We start from the raw sequence: 20,567 nt of genomic DNA, 5'->3' as shown, positions 1-20,567 counted from the left end.
GGAAAAACGACATTTTTACCCACCCCTAAATATAAATGCACTAACAATTCATTCAATACCAAAATATTTCTATAAACTTCATTTCAACTCAAATGAATATTTTTGCCCATTATTTTGTTCTATGTACAGAGTGTGTTGTTATGCTTATCAGTCATTAACAGTCATTTGGGATGCAACGTGACATTTATTCATTTGACACTTTGTTACAGTGGCCTCGAAGCATTTGGGCGCCAAAACATGTCTACATTTCATTGCAACAGATGACATTACGACACAAAGTGTCCCAATAATACATCTAATTCTTTTATCACTTCAAACCAATCTACTTATTAAAAATGTCCTGCTAGAAAAGTGTGCCTGTGCATCTTTCCTTAAAAGAAATGACACTTGATATTTGGGCTAACGCAGTGACATTCAGGCATTGCTTGTCACCATTTAAAGCGTCCAAGTACATACAGTAAATGTACATTTATAGTGTCTATAGGACCATTACGCCACCTACTGGTAAAGCATGATTTAGACTAGAAGAGCTTCAGTTTAATTGGAGAGGTGGCGGTGGCGTAGTGGGCTAAAGCACATAACTGGTAATCAGAAGGTTGCTGGTTCGATCCCCACAGCCACCAGGTTGCTCCGGGGGGATTGTCCCTGTAATAAGTGCACTGTAAGTCCCTTTGGATAAAAGCGTCTGCCAAATGCATGAATGTAAATGTAAATCAGAATGCAAGAACCAGAGGGTGAGAAATGTTACTCATTTTAATCAAATGTTTTAAATATATACTTGTATATAAAAAGGCAACATGCTGAAGAAAATGACAAAGCGGTTACATATGCAAAGCACAACTGCTCCGGTGCATATACGTGATGTGCGTACGGATCGCCCGCATTGCATGTAGAATACCACGACTTCAGCATATGAGTATGCAATTGAAAAACAGAACCTAAAATATAACGCTCTCCTATAGGTACAAAAGTGCTGTCTAAACTTACAAACTTGAAATAAAACAAGTCAACATCGGTTTGTTATGGGAAATATAAACAACAGGTGACAAAAGCACCCATGTTTAGAGGCTGTGCGGTTTTCAGGCGATGAATGAAAAAACAAGGAACATCAGGAGAACCGTTTAGATACAACAGCTGTTTTCTGTTGTCAAACGCAGTTGACCAAATTGGCCTGTTCCTGTCTTTGTTTGTCCACAGCGCGATCCATAGCGTTCAGAAAACTCTCAACTGTCATTGTGGAGGTCTAGAAACAGCAGACGAGACATTTTTACAAAACAGATGAAAACTTGAACAATCATTTTCTTTCATATAAAAATGATAAAGCATTTCCAACTTCTCACTGGATTGATTGGATGTCTAAAGCACACATACTACAATACTATCCAGTACACTTGTGTGTGCACATTTTTCACCATGGTTTAGAGCCTAAGAACACCCTCACCTGAGGTAAAATCACAGTCAAATAACAAACCTTTCTTAGCATTATTGCTTTACATGAAGATCATTTAGATTAGCATGCACAGAGAATGATTTGTGGAAGCGTAAATACAGTTGCAAGCATAAAAAACAAGCATGCATGCACACTAGGGGTGGCGGGAAAAATCGATTCTTAGATGCATCACGATGCGGACTTGCACGATTGACAAACGTCAAGCATTGATTTTATGAATGTTTCTTGCTAACGTAATGTTGACGGAACGCAAAAAAGACGGTCCTCGTAAGTGTGCAACTACAGCGCCCGGACAGTCTCTTAACACGAGACACAGATGGCTCAGCAGGAAATTCGGAAATTTGGTTTAATGTGCAAAGTGCTCTCGTATTAATAAAGCTGCATTTGGCCATTTTTCTTCATGATAAGAAATGCATATGGATATATATAGATATTATGATTAAGTCGCGAGCAACCGCATTCTAATCGAGCTGCATTTAGCGTCCGCGCTCGAGGGATGAGCGTCCCCGAGGCAGAGTCTCTCTCAGCCGGTGCAGTTTCAATCTCCCCCCCTTAGATCGGGACATTCGCGCAACTCATAGAAGAGGCGCTTACCAAACAGAGAAATGCCAGTTTCTGAGATTATAGTTATTAACACGAGGTGCTTCTGTATTATTTGAACTTTAATAAAGCTAAATATAACTGCATTTAAGATGTAACGCCGGGATGTTTCCTTTAAAGAGCTCCGGCTCCGCTTATTCCACAATGACAGTGCTTCTGAATAATACTTTACCTAATACTTTGGGATCTACATAAGATAACCTGAAAGTTTCTAGTGCATCTGGACTGATCTGTGTAATTCTTCTCCTCCGTCAGGCGTGAACTGCTGCTCTCACACTTCATCATTACAGTTTAATGTGATTTCATGTTACGTTAAATTAGACAACGAATATTAGACAACGAATATTTTTCTCATCAATTTTGTATTTTTGACGTTGTCGATAATGTCGACTAATCGTTTCACCCCAATGCAAATGATAATATGCTTTTAAACGCACCTGCTTCAGTTGCTTGAATTCATCCGGGTGTCTGTATTTCAGGTGCTTTATTAAATTTGATGCGTTTCCTCCTATCGTCAGAAAATTGTGAACGCAGCGTTTACAAATAGGTTTTAACTGATCTATGATGTTTCCCTTTTCATCAGCCTCAAATCCAAAGAATTTCAAAACCTGCTTTTTCCACTTTTCATTTCGACATGATTCAGTTGAGGCTCCGCAGCAGCTTTGCTTGTCGCCATCTTTTGCTTGTTGTAAGCGTTTGAAAGTTCCCGTCTCTGCATGGGTACCGGGTAGACCCGGTACTCGGGTACCTTCAGAAATTCTGGTATCGTAAATAATTTTTTGTTTGAATACCGACTTGGTATCGGTATTTTTGACAACACTAGTGTGGAAGCACTTTGGATTCTATGAAGACGAAGGGAAAGGAGAGTTGGACAAGAGCTACACTGTATACAAGTTGTATCAAACTAAAATAAAATATTTTGGAAACACGACAAACATGAAAAACCACATTACACGTTTCCACCCGGAGGAAGAAAAACAAACTGCAGGTTGTAGCTGCGAACCAGACGACAATCGAGCAAGCGATGTCAAAGCTTCCACCCAGCTCCGAAAAGGCTAAGAGAATTACAAATTCGACTGCAATATTTATTGCCAAGGATTTGCGTCCTTACTCGGTTGTTGAAAACCAGGGCTTTCGGGGTATGCCGAGATACAACATCCCATCTCTTAAATACTTCACTGACACAGCGATCCCCACACTACACAGCGAGACCAAAATCGATGTGATTGAGTCGCTAAAGAAAGCAACAAGGATAGCGCTAACCTGTGATGCGTGGACATCCATTGCCACAGAATCGTATGTGACGGTAACTGAACATGTTATCACGGATGAGTGGCAGATAGTGTCTCGTGCTCCAAACAAGAGCCGAACAAGAAAGTGAAGATGCATCGATAATCGTTTTATCATCGAATCGCAGCTGTCTGAATCGTAATCGAATCGAATCGTGAGGTGTCTAGAGATTCCCACCCCTAATGCACAACGAACGTTTTCTAAAGGTGTAAATCAAGTTGCAAGCGCAAGAAAAATCGACTTTAATAATAGACTTGGCACGACTTTCTCAAGAGTTGTGCGAGCACGAGGGGGAAGCGGGTCTACCTGCTTCTTGTAACCAATCAAATGATGTTTCCTCTGACAGAACGTCTCCCTCCTCTCTTAAATAAAATGTAAATATTAATGCACGTTCTTTTATTGTGTGCAAAGTTTAGATTGAAATATGATAATTCAAATGTTTATTTTCATTGCTGTTAATAATTTTTAGTATATTAATTACTTATCTTTGGCAGACAATGCTTCTTTGCTTGCATGGTGTAAATTGCAGGTTTGCAAAGTTTTCGGTCGTATTTAGGTGCCAGAAGTGTAAGGGCAAAAAATACAAAAAAGAATAGAGAGTCGGAAGAGTACATTTATTTGTGTTAATATGATGATCCAGAATAACACTTATGCAAAGCATTAAAATAGTCCATTGCAACTTGATTCACACCTTTACTAAACATTTTCTGTGCATGCATTTTTTTAATGCTTGCAATTTTAATCATGCATTCACAAATCTTTCTCTGCGCATGCAAATATTTCATGTTTGTAACTTCATTCTTTCACTCTATTGCCAATCTTTTAGGCATACATTTATCTTCATTGCTTTATTTTACACTGATTTGAAGACATGTACCTTTCCATAGAGTGCGTGAGCCAGAAATGGTACTTTTCTCAAAGTCCTTCCACTGAGTCCATTACTCTTCCTGTCCAGAGAACGAGAGAACAGTGACTAAATACATTCTCAAAGGCATTACATGATATATATACGCTGAACAACACTGAAGAGGGAAACGAGACTAATTTAATGTATTCGCTTAAATAAAATATAAAAAAAATGAATAATTTTATATATATAAAAAGATATATACACACACACACACGTATATACACACACACACACATATATATATACACAAACACACACACACACAAATATATACACACACACACACACACACACATATATATATATATACAAACACACACACACACAAATATATACACACACACACACACACACACACACACACACACACACACACATATACATATATACATCCACACACACACAAATCTTTTTTCTTCTTTTTTTCGTTGTCGAATAGTCATGTATCTCATTTAACATAATGCTTATACTGCAGAAGAAACAAGTATTATCTGAGAACGTTGAATATAATATTAAAAATACAAATATTTTAAAATATCTAAAAATCCTTTAAAAAAATATACATTTACTTGAGCAGCATATAAGATATTTAGACTTGCTTTTAGAGAATAGATCTTGAATATAAGTATATTTTGTCTTTACTGCACTCGCAGAAGTATAACCAGGACACTCTTGTAAAAGAGATTTTTAATCTCAACGAGTCTCTTCCTGGTTAAATAAAGGTTTAATAAATAAAAAAAAAAATAACCAAGTAAAAAATATACTTGTATATAAAATACACTTACTGTATATTTAAGACACATTCTTTTAAAGCAAATCTGTGGCAGGGCGGAGGGCGGGGCCTGGTCCCTTATTAGGCTAATCAAGCCTCCGAGAGGGATAAAGGCCGACTGCGGAGGATGGTGCGGGAGAGAGAGATCGTTTACGGACATGTCCGTCATGAGTGTGTTTTGTCCTTTGCTTTAAGTTTATCATTAAAATATTATTTATATTGTCAAACCAGATCTCGCCGCCTCCTTTCCATTGAACCCTTTATGCTGGTGCCGAAATCCAGGAAGGAGGAGGGATGCACCGTAGTAGAGTTCTCGCCACTACCGTCCACCAACGGAGCAGCCGCGGCCATTTGCCGGGGGACGAGGAGCCCAGCCGCCTAGAAGCGGAGGAATGGCCGCCGACTGCGAGAGGAGCCTGGGGCGGTCAGGGACAATGCCAGGGGTGGAGGAGTCCCCGACCAGCCGCTGAAACGAGGCAGGGTCTGAGCCCGCCGACCGCGAGCGGGGAGGGGCTCGCTACCGACCGCCTGGAGCGGGAGAACCGCTGCCAGGGGCAGGGGAGACCCCTTCTGTTCCCCGAGAACGCGGCGGGGCGTTCCGTCCGCCAGGGGCTGCTCCGTTGACCTTTTCCCTCTCTTTTCAATTTTAGTGTTTTTTTGGGGGGTACTACACTGTTACAGGAAGTACCCCCCATTTAATTATTTCTGTTTCCCTCCCCTTGTCCCCTCCCTCATCCAGGTAGACGGGGATGACCTACCGGCAGACGGGGCGTAAGGCACGCCCCTCCCAGGGAAAGCGTTCCGCAGCCTGAGAGAACGAGGGAAGAATGTGGCAGGGCGGAGGGCGGGTCCGGGTCGTGAGTCTACACACCCGGTCCCTTATTAGGCTAATCAAGCCTCAGAGAGGGATAAAGGAGGATGGTGCGGGAGAGAGAGATCTTTTACGGACATGTCCGTCATGTGTGTGTTTGTCTTTTGTTTAAGTTAGCCATTAAAATATTATTTATATTGTCAAGCCGGTTCTCGCCGCCTCCTTTCCATTGAACTACGTTACAAAGTCTAAATATCTTATATGTTGCTTCTCAAGTAAATGCATCTTGTTTTAAGGATCTTTAGACATTTTCAAATGGATAACAAGACAAAAACACTTGATAACAATAGGATTATTTTGCAGTGAATTTCTTTATTGAATTAAACGTATAAACAGTATTTTTTCCCGTTAATTCGGTAAATGACATTTAGAGGTAAGCACGTTTAATTCAACCTTTTAAGTCGGGCACAAGCTGAATAATCGGTTAAGAGCTAACAATTAATCGCTGCAATAATCACCGAATAATCATTAGATAGTTCGTTAGTTCCAGCCCTAAACATATACTTGTCTCAAAGATTAATACCTGTAAAATCTATCCGCAAATTTTTTCTTTACATATATAAATAATCATCATCGGTCCGTGACCTTCAGCGCTCACTGGATCGCTTGGCAGTCGAGTGTGAAGCGGCTGGGATGAGGATTAGCATCTCTAAATCTGAGGCCATGGATCTCAGCAGGTAACCGGGTAGGGAAGGAGGTATTGCCCCAAGTGAAGGAGTTCAAGTACCTCGGGGTCTTGTTCACGAGTGAGGGGACAATGGAGCGGGAGGTAAACCGGAGAATCGGGGCAGCGGGGGCGGTATTGCACTCGCTCTATCGCACCGTTGTCACGAAAAGAGAGATGAGCCGGAAGGCAAAGCTCTCGATCTACCGGTCCATTTTCGTTCCTACCCTCACCTATGGTCATGAAGGCCGGGTCATGACCGAAAGAACTAGGTCGCGAGTACAAGCGGCCGAAATGGGCTTCCTCAGAAGGGTGGCGGGCTTCTCCCTTAGAGATAGGGTGAGGAGTTCAGTCATCCGTGAGGAGCTCGGAGTAGAGCCGCTGCTGCTTTGGGTCGAAAGGAGCCAGTTGAGGTGGTTTGGGCATCTGGTAATAATGCCCCCTGGCCGCCTCCCTAGGGAGGTGTTTCAGGCACATCCAGCTGGGAGGAGGCCTCGGGGAAGACCCAGGATTAGGTGGAGAGATTACATCTCCACACTGGCCTAGGAACGCCTCAGGGTCCCCCAGTCAGAGCTGGTTAATGTGGCTCGGGATAGGGAAGTTTGGGGTCCCCTGCTGGAGCTGTTGCCCCCGCGACCCGACTTCGGATAAGCGGTTGAAGATGGATGGATGGATGGATGATGACTAACCAATTTCTTGCAAGTTCTTTGAGACAAAGATGATTTTTAATGTTTGTTAATGTATCATGCATCATAATTTAATCCGAAAAACGTGTGATTAATTAGTTAAAATAAATGTAATCTATTCACAGCCCTGCAATAATTTCAATAAAATAATCACTTTTTGTTTTTTGCATTACGGTACTGAGAAAGGGCAAAGGTGCATATTTATCATTAAAATGTAAGAAAGCAACAAATATAGAAAAATAGGCTACATAGGCTAAGCATTTTTCTTGATTTGGGAGTGAAATATCCACCCATTCATCCTAATATGGCAAAAGCTTAAAATAAAAAGTTAACTCATGTCACTCGAGCACTCACTGGGCGATGTTCCTCAGGATCAAACTCAGATGAGTCACGTCACTCTCCATGAAGTTCATGGTGGCCAGTTCTTCTAAACTCAGCAGCTGCTGTCTGGGGTAGATGATCTGACGCTGCACAGAAACACATCAGCAGACTTTCATCTCTAATAGTAACAAAGTCTCAGATCATAGGACTCGTTTTCTTGTGACTCGGACACACGTGTCAAGTATAACACACATATAAACTTAAGTCGTCTATTTATAGTCATTGTATAATTTTGTGGCACTCCATGTTTACATAAACGATGATTCAAGCAAATATACTAGTTCACATGAAGCCCCACACAGCTTAATATTTAGTGTATTGCAACCATTCATCCATATATATATAACTTTAGTTAAATATAATAGGGTGTTTTCTAGTTTAATGTACATAAAAGTTTAAATCCATGTTCAATTTAATGTTATTAACCAACTTGTTTGTACTCTTTCAGAAATGAACCATGGTTTTCAATAGTAATATTCTAGTAGTATATTCTAGCCCTGGAAAGGGGGTGGGGAGCAGCAGCTCATTTGCATTTAAAGAGACACACACGAAATCAGTGTGTTTTTGATTCCATCCAAAAAGAGGCGTTTATATCATGGTGTAATAAATGATATGTGGGGTATTTTGAGCTGAAACTTCACAGACACATTCTGGGGACACCTGAGACTTATTACATCTTGTAAAAGGGGCATAATAGGTCTCCTTTAAAGCAAAAAACATGCATGGGCTTACTACACTAATACTGTAATATCCATATAGTAACCATAACTGTAACAACCATGGTTAATTTTTTGTAAGGAAATGTCATCCTTGTTATACATATCAAATATTATTTCTTTAAATAGCTTCAAAAGTATTTAGCTACTTTTTGTAACAGCTTGTAGTGTAGCTAACTACATTTTTTAAAAAGTAGCTTGAATGTAGTTTAACAATTATTTTTAGTTTATTAAATTTTTGGGGGGATTTTATCCCATTTTTCTCCCAATTTGGAACGTCCAATTCCCAATGTGCTCCAAGTCCTCATGGTGGCGTAGTGACTCGCCTCAATCCGGGTGGTGGAGGACGAATCTCAGCTGCTTCTGAGACGTCAACCCGTGCATCTTATCACATGGCTTGTTGAGGCGTTACCACGGAGACATAGCACGTATGGAAGCCCATGCCATCCACCGCGGCATCTACACACGACTCACCACGCGACCCACCGAGAGCGAGAACAACATTATAGCGACCACGAGGAGGTTACCCCATGTGACTCTACCCTCCCTAGCAACCGTGCCAATTTGGTTGCTTAGGAGACCTGGCTGGAGTCACTCAGCACACCCTGGATTCAAACTCATGCCTCCTGGTGTGATAGCCAGCATCAATACTCGCTAAGCTACCCAGGCCCTGAAGTTTAACAATTTTAAGTTATGAGTAGCTTGTAGCTTGAGAAGTAGCAAAGTAGCTTCCCCAACACTGGAACACACACCTTCATGAGTTCCTCCAGACATGACAGATAGATGACGAATATGGCGTTGGCACTTGGAGGGCCGATGTACTGCTTTATATCAGCTCTGTCCACAAAGGCCAGATCGATCTTATCTGTGACGTTGGATGTCGTGAGAATGACCACATTCGGGTGTCTGAATCAGGAAAACCAAAGGTTCGTGTAAATGTGAATGGAAAACGACAGCAACACACATGAAGCCCTCAAAAACTTTAAGTAAAAAAAGTAAATGGGGTCTATTTTGATGTCAACTTTGTAGATGTTAGTAGTGAGAAAAGCCCGGATCAGGAGAAACTGACCGTTTGATCTGGTCGAGCTGAGTCAGGACAGAATTGACCACTCTTATAGCATCAGATGGTTCGGTTCCTGCCTGAGCAGCATTTCGTGCAGCTGTGAGACTCTCCACCTGACAAACACACCCAAGATGTTTATTGAGTCAAACAATGACATAAAAGCATCATAATGCATGATACATTTCAGCTATGTGTGAGAAAAAGACAAAAATGTAAGTCATTATTTCTTGATTATCTGTCCTCCTGTCTGCTGAATCTCACAAATCGTTATAATCGGACTAGTTCACCCAAAAAAAAAAATATTCTCTAATCATTTACTCACCCTCATGCCGTCCCAGATGTGTTTGACTTTCTTTCATCTGCAGAATGAAAAGATTTTCAGAGGAATATTTGAGCTCTGTTGGTTCATACAATGCAAGTGAACGGTGGCCAGAACTTTGAAGCGCTAAAAAGCACATAAAGGCAGCATAAAAGTAATCCATAAGACTCCAGTGGTTCTTCTGGAGCGATCCAAATATGTTTCGGGTGAAAACAGACCAAAATGTAATGTCTCATTTTTCACTATAAATCAAGACAGGCAGTCTCCATGGCGATCATGATTTCAAGCTTGATTACACTTCATATGGTGCCATCGAGCGCTCTGCGATTGCGTCGAGCACTAGGAAGTATAGTCGAGCTTGAAATCGTGATTGTGCCTAAAGACTGCAATGGCAAGATGTACAGTGAAAAAGGGAGTTATATTTTGGTCTGTTCTCACCCAAAACCAATGGGACCGCTTCAGAAGACATGGATTAAACCACTTATTGGAGCTTCAAAGTTTTGGTCACCATTCACTTGCATTGTATGGACCTAAAGAGCTGAAATATCCTTCTAAAAATCTGCATTTGTGTTCTGCAGAAGAAAGAATGTAATACACATCTGGGACGGCATGAGGGTGAGTAAATGATGAGAGAATTTTCATTTTCGGGTGAACTGTCCCTTTAAAGACTTGACTGCAAATATAGATTTAAAAGCTGTGTTGGACGGCAAGATTATTAGCGAATAATAATAATCGAAATAACAAAAAAAAATCTGTCCATTAGACAAAGCTAACATTAGACAAAGCTACGTAATTTCGTCAGAAGATGAATATAGAATATATGCCGCATAAGTTGTATAGACAACCTTTATGTATTTTTGAAGCTGCGTACACATTGCCATCGACTTTGTCGCTGCAGGTCGCCAGTGGCTGGCGGTGAAGTCGCTAGTGGGCGTTCCCACTACTGGTTGCCTAGTAACGTTTATAAATGACATTCACGTTTGTCATTCCATTGCTGTTGACAGCGAATCGCTTTTCTTGCCGCTAAAAACAAACATTTTGGAGGGAAAAGACTAAATATAAATGGAATTAGTACATAAAATGCTTTATATCAAAGATGAACGAGAAACAAGGCGTGCTGTTTGCCATAGCGGCTGTTTATCTGCGGCGAAAATGCAAACGCGGGTCCACAAAACCATTCAATCTCGGAGTCAGCACGGCGAGTACCACCGGCTAGTAAAAGAGCTGCGGCTGGATATACCATATCCATATCATAGAGCACTGGAAAATTGCTAAGAGCAAGAATTAGCCTTTCATCCCTCTATCCGTTACTGCAGGAGCTGAGAGAGAGAGAGAGAGAGAGAGAGAGGTTCACGTGAGCTCTCCCGTCTTCTCTCCTATTGGCTGTCGCTTCCGTAAGTCGCTCTTCATTTGAATAAAGTTGAACTTGTCCTTGTCTCAACTTTGTTGCATCGCTGGACACGCCCACATCTAGTCGCCAACGGTCGCGACAACTCGTGTCGCCGGAAGTCGCTGTGCTCTCATTGAAAATGAATGGGATGGAGTCGCTGTCGCGCGCGATGTCACTGGCAGTGTGTACGCACCTTAAGACTTTGCCAGCATAAATGACCAGCCACTTTCATTGTATGGAAAACAGAAGCTCGGACATTCAGCTAAACATCTTGGTTTTTTTTTATAATAATTCAGGTTACAAGTATAACAAGAGGAAGGAGTAAATGTTGACAAAATATACATTTATAGCCGTTCTTTGTCAACATGGATGAATGTAATGCAACAACATAAATGACTGTTTCTTTATATATAAAAAAAGACAGAACCTCATCTATTAAGACGAACACCAGGGTGTCTTTATCATCAATAAGCTCTTGAATCTTCTGAAACATCTTTGTGACGAGTTTTCCACTCTGTAAAAAACACATCAGTTAATGGAGTTATGTGGAACTTCAGAGAGCAGTTTCAGATGTGATGAATTCAGTTGTACCTCTGAAAACCACTTCGAGAAGAGACTGTGACTGTTGATTTCCACAAACTGGCTGTACGGGTATCTAAAGAGCATGATAACGCATGTAAACGAATGCTGACTAGATATAGGATGTTCAAAAGCTGCCTTTTATTGTTATCAAAGATGCCACACACCTGCCAGACAGTCTGATGGAGAGTTTCTGGGCAAGTCCTTTACACAAAGACGTCTTTCCTGTGCCAGGTGGCCCTGAGGGTTTATGAGAGATACAGCAACTGTGTAAACACGCCACGAGCTGATATTCAATAAAGAATGCTGAGACTTGAAACAAGCTGCGATTGCGCGGATTAAGTCTTACCATGAAGTAACACGACACGATTCCAGGCAATTAAATTGCTGTCAACGTTTTTGTCAGAGAAGAAGATTGTTGTGGAAACATAATCCAAGAGCTGGAGACCAAAGTGAAGGCAACATCTTGTTAAAAGCAGGGTTTGGTGGTACTTATTATTTGGTGCATGAATGCGTCTTACTTGTTCTTTGATGTCTTCCTCATAAACCAAGCTTTCCCAAATGCCGTGAAGCTCAGCTATAAGACATGAAGATACTGTATTACTATTGGGCTCATGCATTTATAGATTGATATCCATTAGTGTAGTGTATGTTTCCCTCAACATGTACTTACTGTAAGTACTGCTTTACAATTGTCACACTGACTTTTCCACATTATTGTAAAAATGACAATAAATAAAAAATGTAATTATGACAGGGCGGGGCCGGGTCATGATGCTGCACACCCGGCCCCTAATCAGACTAATCAAGCCTCAGAGGGATAAAGGCCGACTGGAAGCTGCAGTGTGAGAGAGAGATTTTCGGACAGCTGTCCGACACCTTTTTGTTTCAGTTCTTCATTAAAATATTATTTGTATTGTCAAGCCGATTCTCGCCGCCTCCTTTCCCTTTAATCCCTTTACACTGGTGCCGAAACCTGGGAAGGAGGAGGGATGCGCCGTAGTGGAGCTCTCGCCGCTACCATCCACCCCAAAGGAGGAGTAGCCGCGGCCATCCACCGGAGGAGCCCGGCCGCCTGGAAGACAGGGGAGGAGGGGCTCCCAACCAACCGCCTGGAGCGGTTACCACTGCCAGGGGTGGGGAGACCCCTACCGTCCACCAAAAACACAGGACTGCCTCCGATCCACCCGGGGAGGCGTGGCTGTCGTCCATTAAGGGGTGAGGGTGGCCGAGGACCAAGCTGTGGCGTATCGGAGAACCGGCAAGTGTTTTTCCTCTCTCTCTCTCTCGCTCCCACTGCCACTCCGTTTTGACCTTACCCTCTCTTTAAAATTTGACTTTGGTTTTTAGGGGTACTGCACTGTTACAGGGAGTACCTCCTGTGTTTTTAATAATTGTTGTCCCCTCCCAGATTCAGGAAGGCGGGGATGTCCTGCCGGCAGACGGGCGTTAGGCACGCCCCTCCCCACGGAAAGGGGGGGGACGTCATGCCGGGGGTTCCCCGGCCTGAGAGAACGAGGAAGGAATGTGACAGGGTGGAGGGCGGGGCCAAGGTCGTGATTCCGCACACCCGGCCCCAAATCAGGCTAATCAAGCCTCAGAGAGGGATAAAGGCCGACTGGAGTCTGCAGTGGGACAGAGAGAGAGATTTATGGGCAGCTGTCCCACACCTGTGTGTGTGTTTGTCTTTTTGGTTTCAGTTCCTCATTAAAATATAATTTATATTGTCAAGCTGGTTCTCGCCGCCTCCTTTCCATTAATCCCTTTACAGTAATATTACATGGGGGGGATTAATCTAAACTGCAGGTCAGTTATTCTAGAACTGGTGACACTGTGAAAAACAAAGAGGTGCATTTGATCCAAAATAATACAAACAGTTCACCCAAAAATGACAAATAATTTATTCACCTTTCTTTTTTTTTTCTGTGCAATGCAAATGGAAATATTTAGAAAAATCTTCACACAGTGTTGTGATTCCACATGTTTGCACATGACACGCCAGTTTGACTATGCAGAATTGAGAAGCCGGTTTGAGAGCTGCAGCAGAGGGGAATATTTTACAAAGAACGACAACTCAATATATGGATTTAGAAGACTTTAGTAATGTAGCGCACAAGCTTTATGGTGCTTAAAATGTGTTCTCTGCCCTTAAAAATCTGTGTAAAGATTGCTCAAAATAAATGCATTCACGTTTGGGAATTTTAATTTTGGCTGAATTTTTACCTTTAAATGAGCTTGTGATTGAGATTTGCACTGGATGGGGGTGTGTCATTTACATTTATGCATTTGGCAGACGCTTTTATCCAAAGTGACTTACAGTGCACTTATTACAGGGACAATCCCCCCCGGAGCAACCTGGAGTTAAGTGCCTTGCTCAAGGGCCCAACAGTGGCATCTTGGTGGTGCTGGGGCTTGAACCCCCAACCTTCTGGTCAGTAACCCTGAGCCTCAACCACTGAGCCACCACTGTGTCATGTATACTGACCTGCTGGGAGGAGCCAATGATTGGCAGCAGATAGCTCCTCCTCCACGTCTAGGTTGAGAGTGTTTGGACTGTCATCATTGAGAGAGAAAATATGGATACAGAGGTTGTGAGCCTTCAGATCCACAAGCTGCAGGGTATAAAAGAGAGCTTAGACATGATGTGACATACATAATATGTAGAGACACTACTATTTTAACTACAGGTGGTTTAAAACAATATGTATTGTAATAAAACTGACTTACACTACCAGTGAAAAGTTTTGGACACATCTACTTATTCTTGCACCTTCAAAGTGGTAAGCATGTTGTACCATTTGATTAGCACAACGTGGCTACACCTTTAAAGGTGCAAAATGTTTTATTGTGACACAAACAATAATTAAGACAATTATAAAAATGAAATCTTGAGTGTGCCATATTCTTTCCATTTTGTTATAATGGAGTTAATGGCGATTCGTGGGATGTTCAAAGTTTGGGATATTTTTTTTATAACCCAACCTTGATCTGTACTCCTCCACAACTTTGTCTCTGACCTGTTTGGGGAGCTCCTTGGTGTTGCAGACTCCAGGTGTACTTAAACTGACATCATGTGACCGATTATGTGACACTTTGATTGCACAAAGGATGACCTTAAACAACTTCGTATGTGACTTATGATGTTAACTGGTTGGACCAGATGCGAAGGGGGTGAATACATATGCACTCACAACTTTTCAGTTTTTGTTTTAATTGTAATATTTTAAACAAGGAACGGGGTTCAAGCCTTTAAAGGGCGTCTGTGGCTCAGGTGGTAGAGCGGGTCGGCCGCTAATCGCAGGGTTGGCGGTTCGATTCCCGGCCCACATGACTCCACATGCCGAAGTGTCCTTGGGCAAGACTGAACCCCAAGTTGCTCCCAATGGCAGGCTAGCACCTTGCATAGCAGCTCTGCCGCCATTGGTGTGTGAATGAGTCACAGTGTAAAGCGCTTTGATAACCTCTAAGGTTAATAAAAGGCGCTATATAAGTGCAGACCATTTACCATTTAAAGCACTTTAATTAGTATCTCAATTAGTAAATCAATTACATATATGCTTGTTGTCAGATATCAACTAAAATAGTGATAAAATGTCATTATGTTCATAACCATCAGGTTAGGTATCATAGAGAAATGGCTTCATATAACTGTTACAGTGCCACCTATTGTCCGATTTACATAATATTTTGCACAAATCTACAGAATAACATGTCGCATACGTGTAGAAAATTTGATGATAATCGGGTTTGTCGTTTATGAGTTTTAGGGGTTTGGGTATACTTGGCCACGGCCATTTTTGTTTCATTACCTTGTCATTGCTTTGACAAGTAAAAAGTTCCATTTTTTGGGGGGATGATTATTGATCTTGGCTGTCCAAAAGATCATTCCTGTACAGGTTTTGTTGCTGCCGGGTGAAAAACCTAGGTGTCACGATTCACTGTTGTCTGCCCTATGTTTTGCCTCTGTCATCTGTTCCCCATGGACTACACTTCCCATAAGTCCCTGCCCTCATCACTGCCAGCGGTCATTGTCCTCACCTGTGTTTCGTCTACTCATTCGTCTTTTTGTACATTATGCCCTGTTGGTTGATTGTTCTTGGTCAGTTGTTCTGTAATGCAGGGAAAAAGTCAAGAGAGCTGGCAGTGATGAGAACAGGGAATTATGGGAAGTGTAGTCCATGGGGAACAGATGACAGAGGCAAAACACAGGGCAGACAACAGTGAATCGTGACACTAGGACTAGTTCGCAAAAGTGGGTTTTCCAAATAATCGATGAAGCTAAAACAATGATTTGATTGACAGCAATGGTTCGTGAGGCAAAGTTGTTCAGGGTGTTCAGTCAAGTGTGTCCAAACTTTTCTCAGGTAGTTTTGTATTAAAATATTTCAAAAGGATGTATTATAAGATATAAAGTAGAAGGTCTAGAGAGATGAGAGGGGGAAAAACTCTGTATTTACTTTCTGACCGGTTATATCCGCTACAGTAATTGACTCCACATTTTTGGTTAGAAATTCATCGTCAAACTCCGTCCACTTGTAGCACCCTAAAATCGAACTGTGCCGATCCAGCAGTGCCAACACGTGCGGCCGTACGTCAGATCTTTTCACCGTGCTGTAAACATACATTCAGACCATTTCAAACACAGAGCAAATATAGTTAACAACCCATTTTACTGTTTTTCAGAGTGAAAAATGTATGGGGAGGGGGCTGAGATTTTAATTGGACTGGATTGAAAGAGTTAGAAGCTTATATGAAAGTTTATATACATTAGCATTAGTACTAAGTTATAAAGTGTTACACATGTTTCATATTCTATCCAACAGATCCTTATTTGTTCAAGCTAAATCAGTATCTAATCTTAGAATATTATAAAGGCCATTAAATATGGCAGTATTTTAAATCACAAGTGTCTTTGAAGAAAAATCATGTTGAATTGCATTGAAAAAAAACACCCACATTGCATTAATAGGGCCTGCATTTACATTTATGCATTTTGGCAGATGCTTTTATTCAAAGTGACTTACAGTGCACTTATTACAGGGACAATCCCCCCAGAGCAACCTGGAGTTAAGTGCCTTGCTCAAGGACACAATGGTGGTGACTGTGGGGATCGAACCAGCAACCTTCTGATTGCATGTTAAGTGCTTTAGCCCACTACGCCACCACCACTAGGGCTTGCATTTTCAAGGGATGCAACCAGACAAGCAGACTGATTAAAACAGTCAATAACAAAAAAAAATAACCAGCTATATTTGTGATAGCCTAGGCCTGTGTCACTTATTAAGAAATTCATATTCTTATTATCCTATTTTATTGACAGGCGGCATATGTGTGTGTGCTGGACATGTCAAATATATTTAAAAATCCACCAAAATGCCCGTCTTGGTGAGGTATTCATGTAAACACAGAGCGTGATCATCTAATGCAGAGTTTACACAATGTTAAGCCTGATTTTCGCTCGCTGACAGTTTTGTGGAGATCACCGACAAAAGCCTGAAATCGTAGGCAAATCGGATCTCGCTCCCGTGAGCGACGATCGCAATGTATGAACTATCAAAGATGCGATCTGAGAGAAGCGGCGACGCGTCGCCGATGTCCGCGTGATATCTAGATAATGTTAAATATGTGGACCTGTCTGCGATTCCAAATCATAACATGTGAAATGTGTTGACTGAACACAACTGCAGCGTTGACCTACAGCCAATGAGAGAGCAAGAAACAGGACACGTAACGTTTCAGTGGGAGGAGTCCTGATGTACCTGCAACTGAGCATCAACTAGCATGAAGGTATCAAGAAAGTCTCATTGGACTGAAGAAATGGAGGATAAATTAGTGGAACATTGGCAGGAGCATCTGCGCCTATTTGACGTTCCTGAACTGTAGCACAACCGGGAGGAGGAAGAGAAGAGCTGGAGAGAAATTCCCAATTCTCTTGGACGGTCAGGTCAGCAAATAGGTCGACTTTTCAGTAGGAGGTACTTTTTCATATTGTAACCAATAAAATATATGATTAAAAACATACACATCATATTCTGAAATGCGTAACATATGGCGATGCATTTGTTTCCGTATCTCGTATCACTTCTCGCGTGTACTCCGTTGCGAGTCGTCGGGGATTCGTCAATAGTGAAATGTTTTGTAACGTGTTCAACACTTTAAAAGTGTTAATGTGTGCGGGCCTGGTTAGCTCAGCGAGTACTGATGCTGACTATCACCCCTGAGTCGCGAGTTTGAATCCAGGGCGTGCTGAGTGACTCCAGCCAGGTCTCCAAAGCAACCAAATTGGCCCGGTTGCTAGGGAGGGTAGAGTCACATGGGGTAACCTCCTCGTGGTCACTGTAATGTGGTTCTCGCTCTCGGTGGGGCATGTGGCAAGTTGTGTATGGATGCCGCAGAGAATAGCGTGAAGCCTCCACGTGCGCTACATCTCCATGGTAATGCGCATAACAAGACCACATGATAAGATGCGCGAATTGACGGTCTCAGACGCAGAGGCAACTGAGATTCGTCCTCCACCACCCGTATTGAGGCGAGTGAATACGAAAAATTAGATATCATTCTATAGAGGATAGGACAAGGCTGTCTGCATCACTGGAAGAATATAGTATAATGTATAATATGCTGTATGTACATGCTTAAACAGTATAAAAAAAACAGCAAGCACTGTTAATGCACTGGGTTTATTTTTCAAGTAGTCCTATTAATGTGCTTTTTTGTTTCAAAGACATCTGTTGTTAATATACTTCCATACATTAATTCATGACATACCTCTCAGATTTCACATGAACCTCTATGTGCACTTCAGGACGGATTATGCCAACCTCAGTCATGTGTTGATCAGAAATGTCCATTACTCAAAGTGCAGTTGACTCAAGTGGCAGCTCCCTACAGAGTAACTTACAAACAACACATAGGCTAATCAGTTTAAAACAACCAAGTCAAATGTGATCCAGGTGAAGTGAAGAAATAATCAGATTTATAGGCTTGACAAATATGATCTTAGAACTGAAGCCCTACACTAAAAACAACAATACCATGACACTATCATATGGGAGGATATGTCTAGAGTTATACTTGTGCCACAATTCTGTGCACTCAAAATTATATTTTGAGTGCACAAAAATTTTTCTGCATGCACAAGATGATATTTTGTGCATGCAAAAGGTATTTTGAATGCAGAGTGGGTTGGAGAATAAATCAAAATTTAAGACTTCTGAGCAAATTCAAATAAACTTTATTCAAGTGCAAAAAGTATTTTCTTTTGCTCAAAATGAATTCATTTTTGTTAAAGATAAATTAAACTTTGAGTTCAAAAAATGCAATAAATAACTTTTTATGTTGCATCATCTTGCGCATGCAAAATATCTTTGTGTGCTCAATTTCACCTTACGCGTACGCGTGTAGACATTTTTTTTTGCGCTCAAAATATCATCTTGCGCATGCAAAACAACTTTTTGTGTGCTCAATTTCATCTTGGGTGTGCAAAATTGCTCTGATAGGACTTTAATATTGGTCCTGATGTTGCACCTATTTCCACTGGTTCCGACCCAAAAACAAATCAGGCAACCTGCACCAAACAGTGGGGAAAACTTTCGGTCTTAGTACTAGGACCATCCATCGGTGTGCACAGCTATTAAATAAATATTTATGCGGTGTAATATCAGGGTTTTCATATGATACATTCCTGATATTCAATAGGCTTTTTTGAGCAATCATCTAATCTAAAGCATCACCATCACAACTGCATTATGTCCCGCATATTTTCCCAGCAACTTTTAACGACCAAATGAACTTGATTGTCATCTAAAATTAATTTTAGCTTCATAATGCAATTTACATTTTCTGAAGAAGCTCAGCAAATGCGAGGTATAGAGGGTTAGATTTCCAATATTTAAATGTGTTTATTTTTCATTTAAAACATCTTTGTGCGCAGAAATAACAGTTGTTGTTTTATTTGTATTATGGGCTAATTCCAAGACAGCCATCTATTATTTTGAATGCTGTGGAAAAGCAACTTTAATAATTAAACGGATGGCTGCAGCGATTAAATGAATCGCAAAGAGTGGCCGTTCATTTGTTCTCCTTGTACTTGTTGATGACAGGTGCATGATACGAGATATTTGTATTGGTACTCCTGGAAGTGTCATGTTTGCAGCATAATATATATATGCAGTGAAGATCAATCCATGAACATGTACAATAAATTTGCTTCCAAGGATGTATACCTTGTCGTCGTGATTAACACAGGCTAATGATTGGGGTAAATTCTGTCATGTGACACTACATTTTACATTCAAGATATAAACGTAAAAATATAATGTCGTCACTTATGAAATTTTAGCTATAATTTGCGTTTCCATCAGCATTATTCTGATGCGCTACTGTTATCGCAAAAAAAACTTGGATGGAAACGTTGTTCATGTGACAGTATACTTAAAGTAAATACTATGGTAGACTAATATAGTAATCATTCAGTTCATCATCTTACCTACTGTTATGGTACTGTTCACACTACTTTTAGTAAGGCCTATTTCGCAGTGTTTCAAAGCCTGTTGAGCTGCCTACCTAGTCAGCACTTTTGTACCTTGTATGTAAGTGCGTTAAAATGTAGTCGACTAGTTAGGCAGCTCACTAGGTTTTAAAACGCAGCCTTTACCGTCCTAAACATCACGCGCTCTCCAAAAATCAAATCTTACACGAAATCATTGTATTCAGTTGACATAATTCTACAAATTAATTGCGTTGATTATCGTTAAATTATTATATATTAACATATAATACAAAAAGCTGAATTTGTTTCATGTAACACACTCACCTCACCAATTCAGCGACTGACAAACTCGAGTTTACCGCGCAAACGGTGACGTAAGCCTGAT

At 41.2% G+C, this 20,567-nt stretch overlaps 1 protein-coding gene across 1 annotated transcript; it reads right to left on the bottom strand.

Annotated features, from left to right (window-relative positions):
• Window positions 1-692: 692 nt before the first annotated feature.
• Window positions 693-20,540, bottom strand: trip13 (thyroid hormone receptor interactor 13). The gene is made up of 14 exons (XM_052146810.1): window positions 20,507-20,540; window positions 18,460-18,587; window positions 16,149-16,302; window positions 14,177-14,303; window positions 12,213-12,268; window positions 12,041-12,131; window positions 11,859-11,931; window positions 11,704-11,767; window positions 11,540-11,626; window positions 9,410-9,516; window positions 9,093-9,246; window positions 7,598-7,710; window positions 4,218-4,287; window positions 693-1,243 (listed from the first exon to the last, which is right to left on the bottom strand). Exons 2-14 carry the CDS (start codon window positions 18,540-18,542, stop codon window positions 1,148-1,150), a joined length of 1,275 nt encoding a protein of 424 aa, XP_052002770.1. The 5' UTR covers window positions 18,543-18,587; window positions 20,507-20,540; the 3' UTR covers window positions 693-1,147.
• Window positions 20,541-20,567: the final 27 nt, after the last annotated feature.

This window comes from Xyrauchen texanus, chromosome 17 (assembly GCF_025860055.1).
Source record: "Xyrauchen texanus isolate HMW12.3.18 chromosome 17, RBS_HiC_50CHRs, whole genome shotgun sequence".
Lineage (NCBI taxonomy): Eukaryota > Metazoa > Chordata > Actinopteri > Cypriniformes > Catostomidae > Xyrauchen > Xyrauchen texanus.
This window is presented reverse-complemented; position numbering and strand designations above follow the sequence as displayed.

Bases quoted from the DNA above. Each gene is read 5' to 3' on its own strand.
- trip13 (XM_052146810.1), bottom strand. From the start codon at position 18,542: ATGGACATTTCTGATCAACACATGACTGAGGTTGGCATAATCCGTCCT. The intron at 16,303-18,459 runs GTATGTCATGAA...GTATGTTTACAG, and splicing joins GTTCATGTGAAATCTGAGAG to CACGGTGAAAAGATCTGACG. The intron at 12,269-14,176 runs GTCAGTATACAT...CATGTCTTATAG, and splicing joins TCATTGGCTCCTCCCAGCAG to CTGAGCTTCACGGCATTTGG.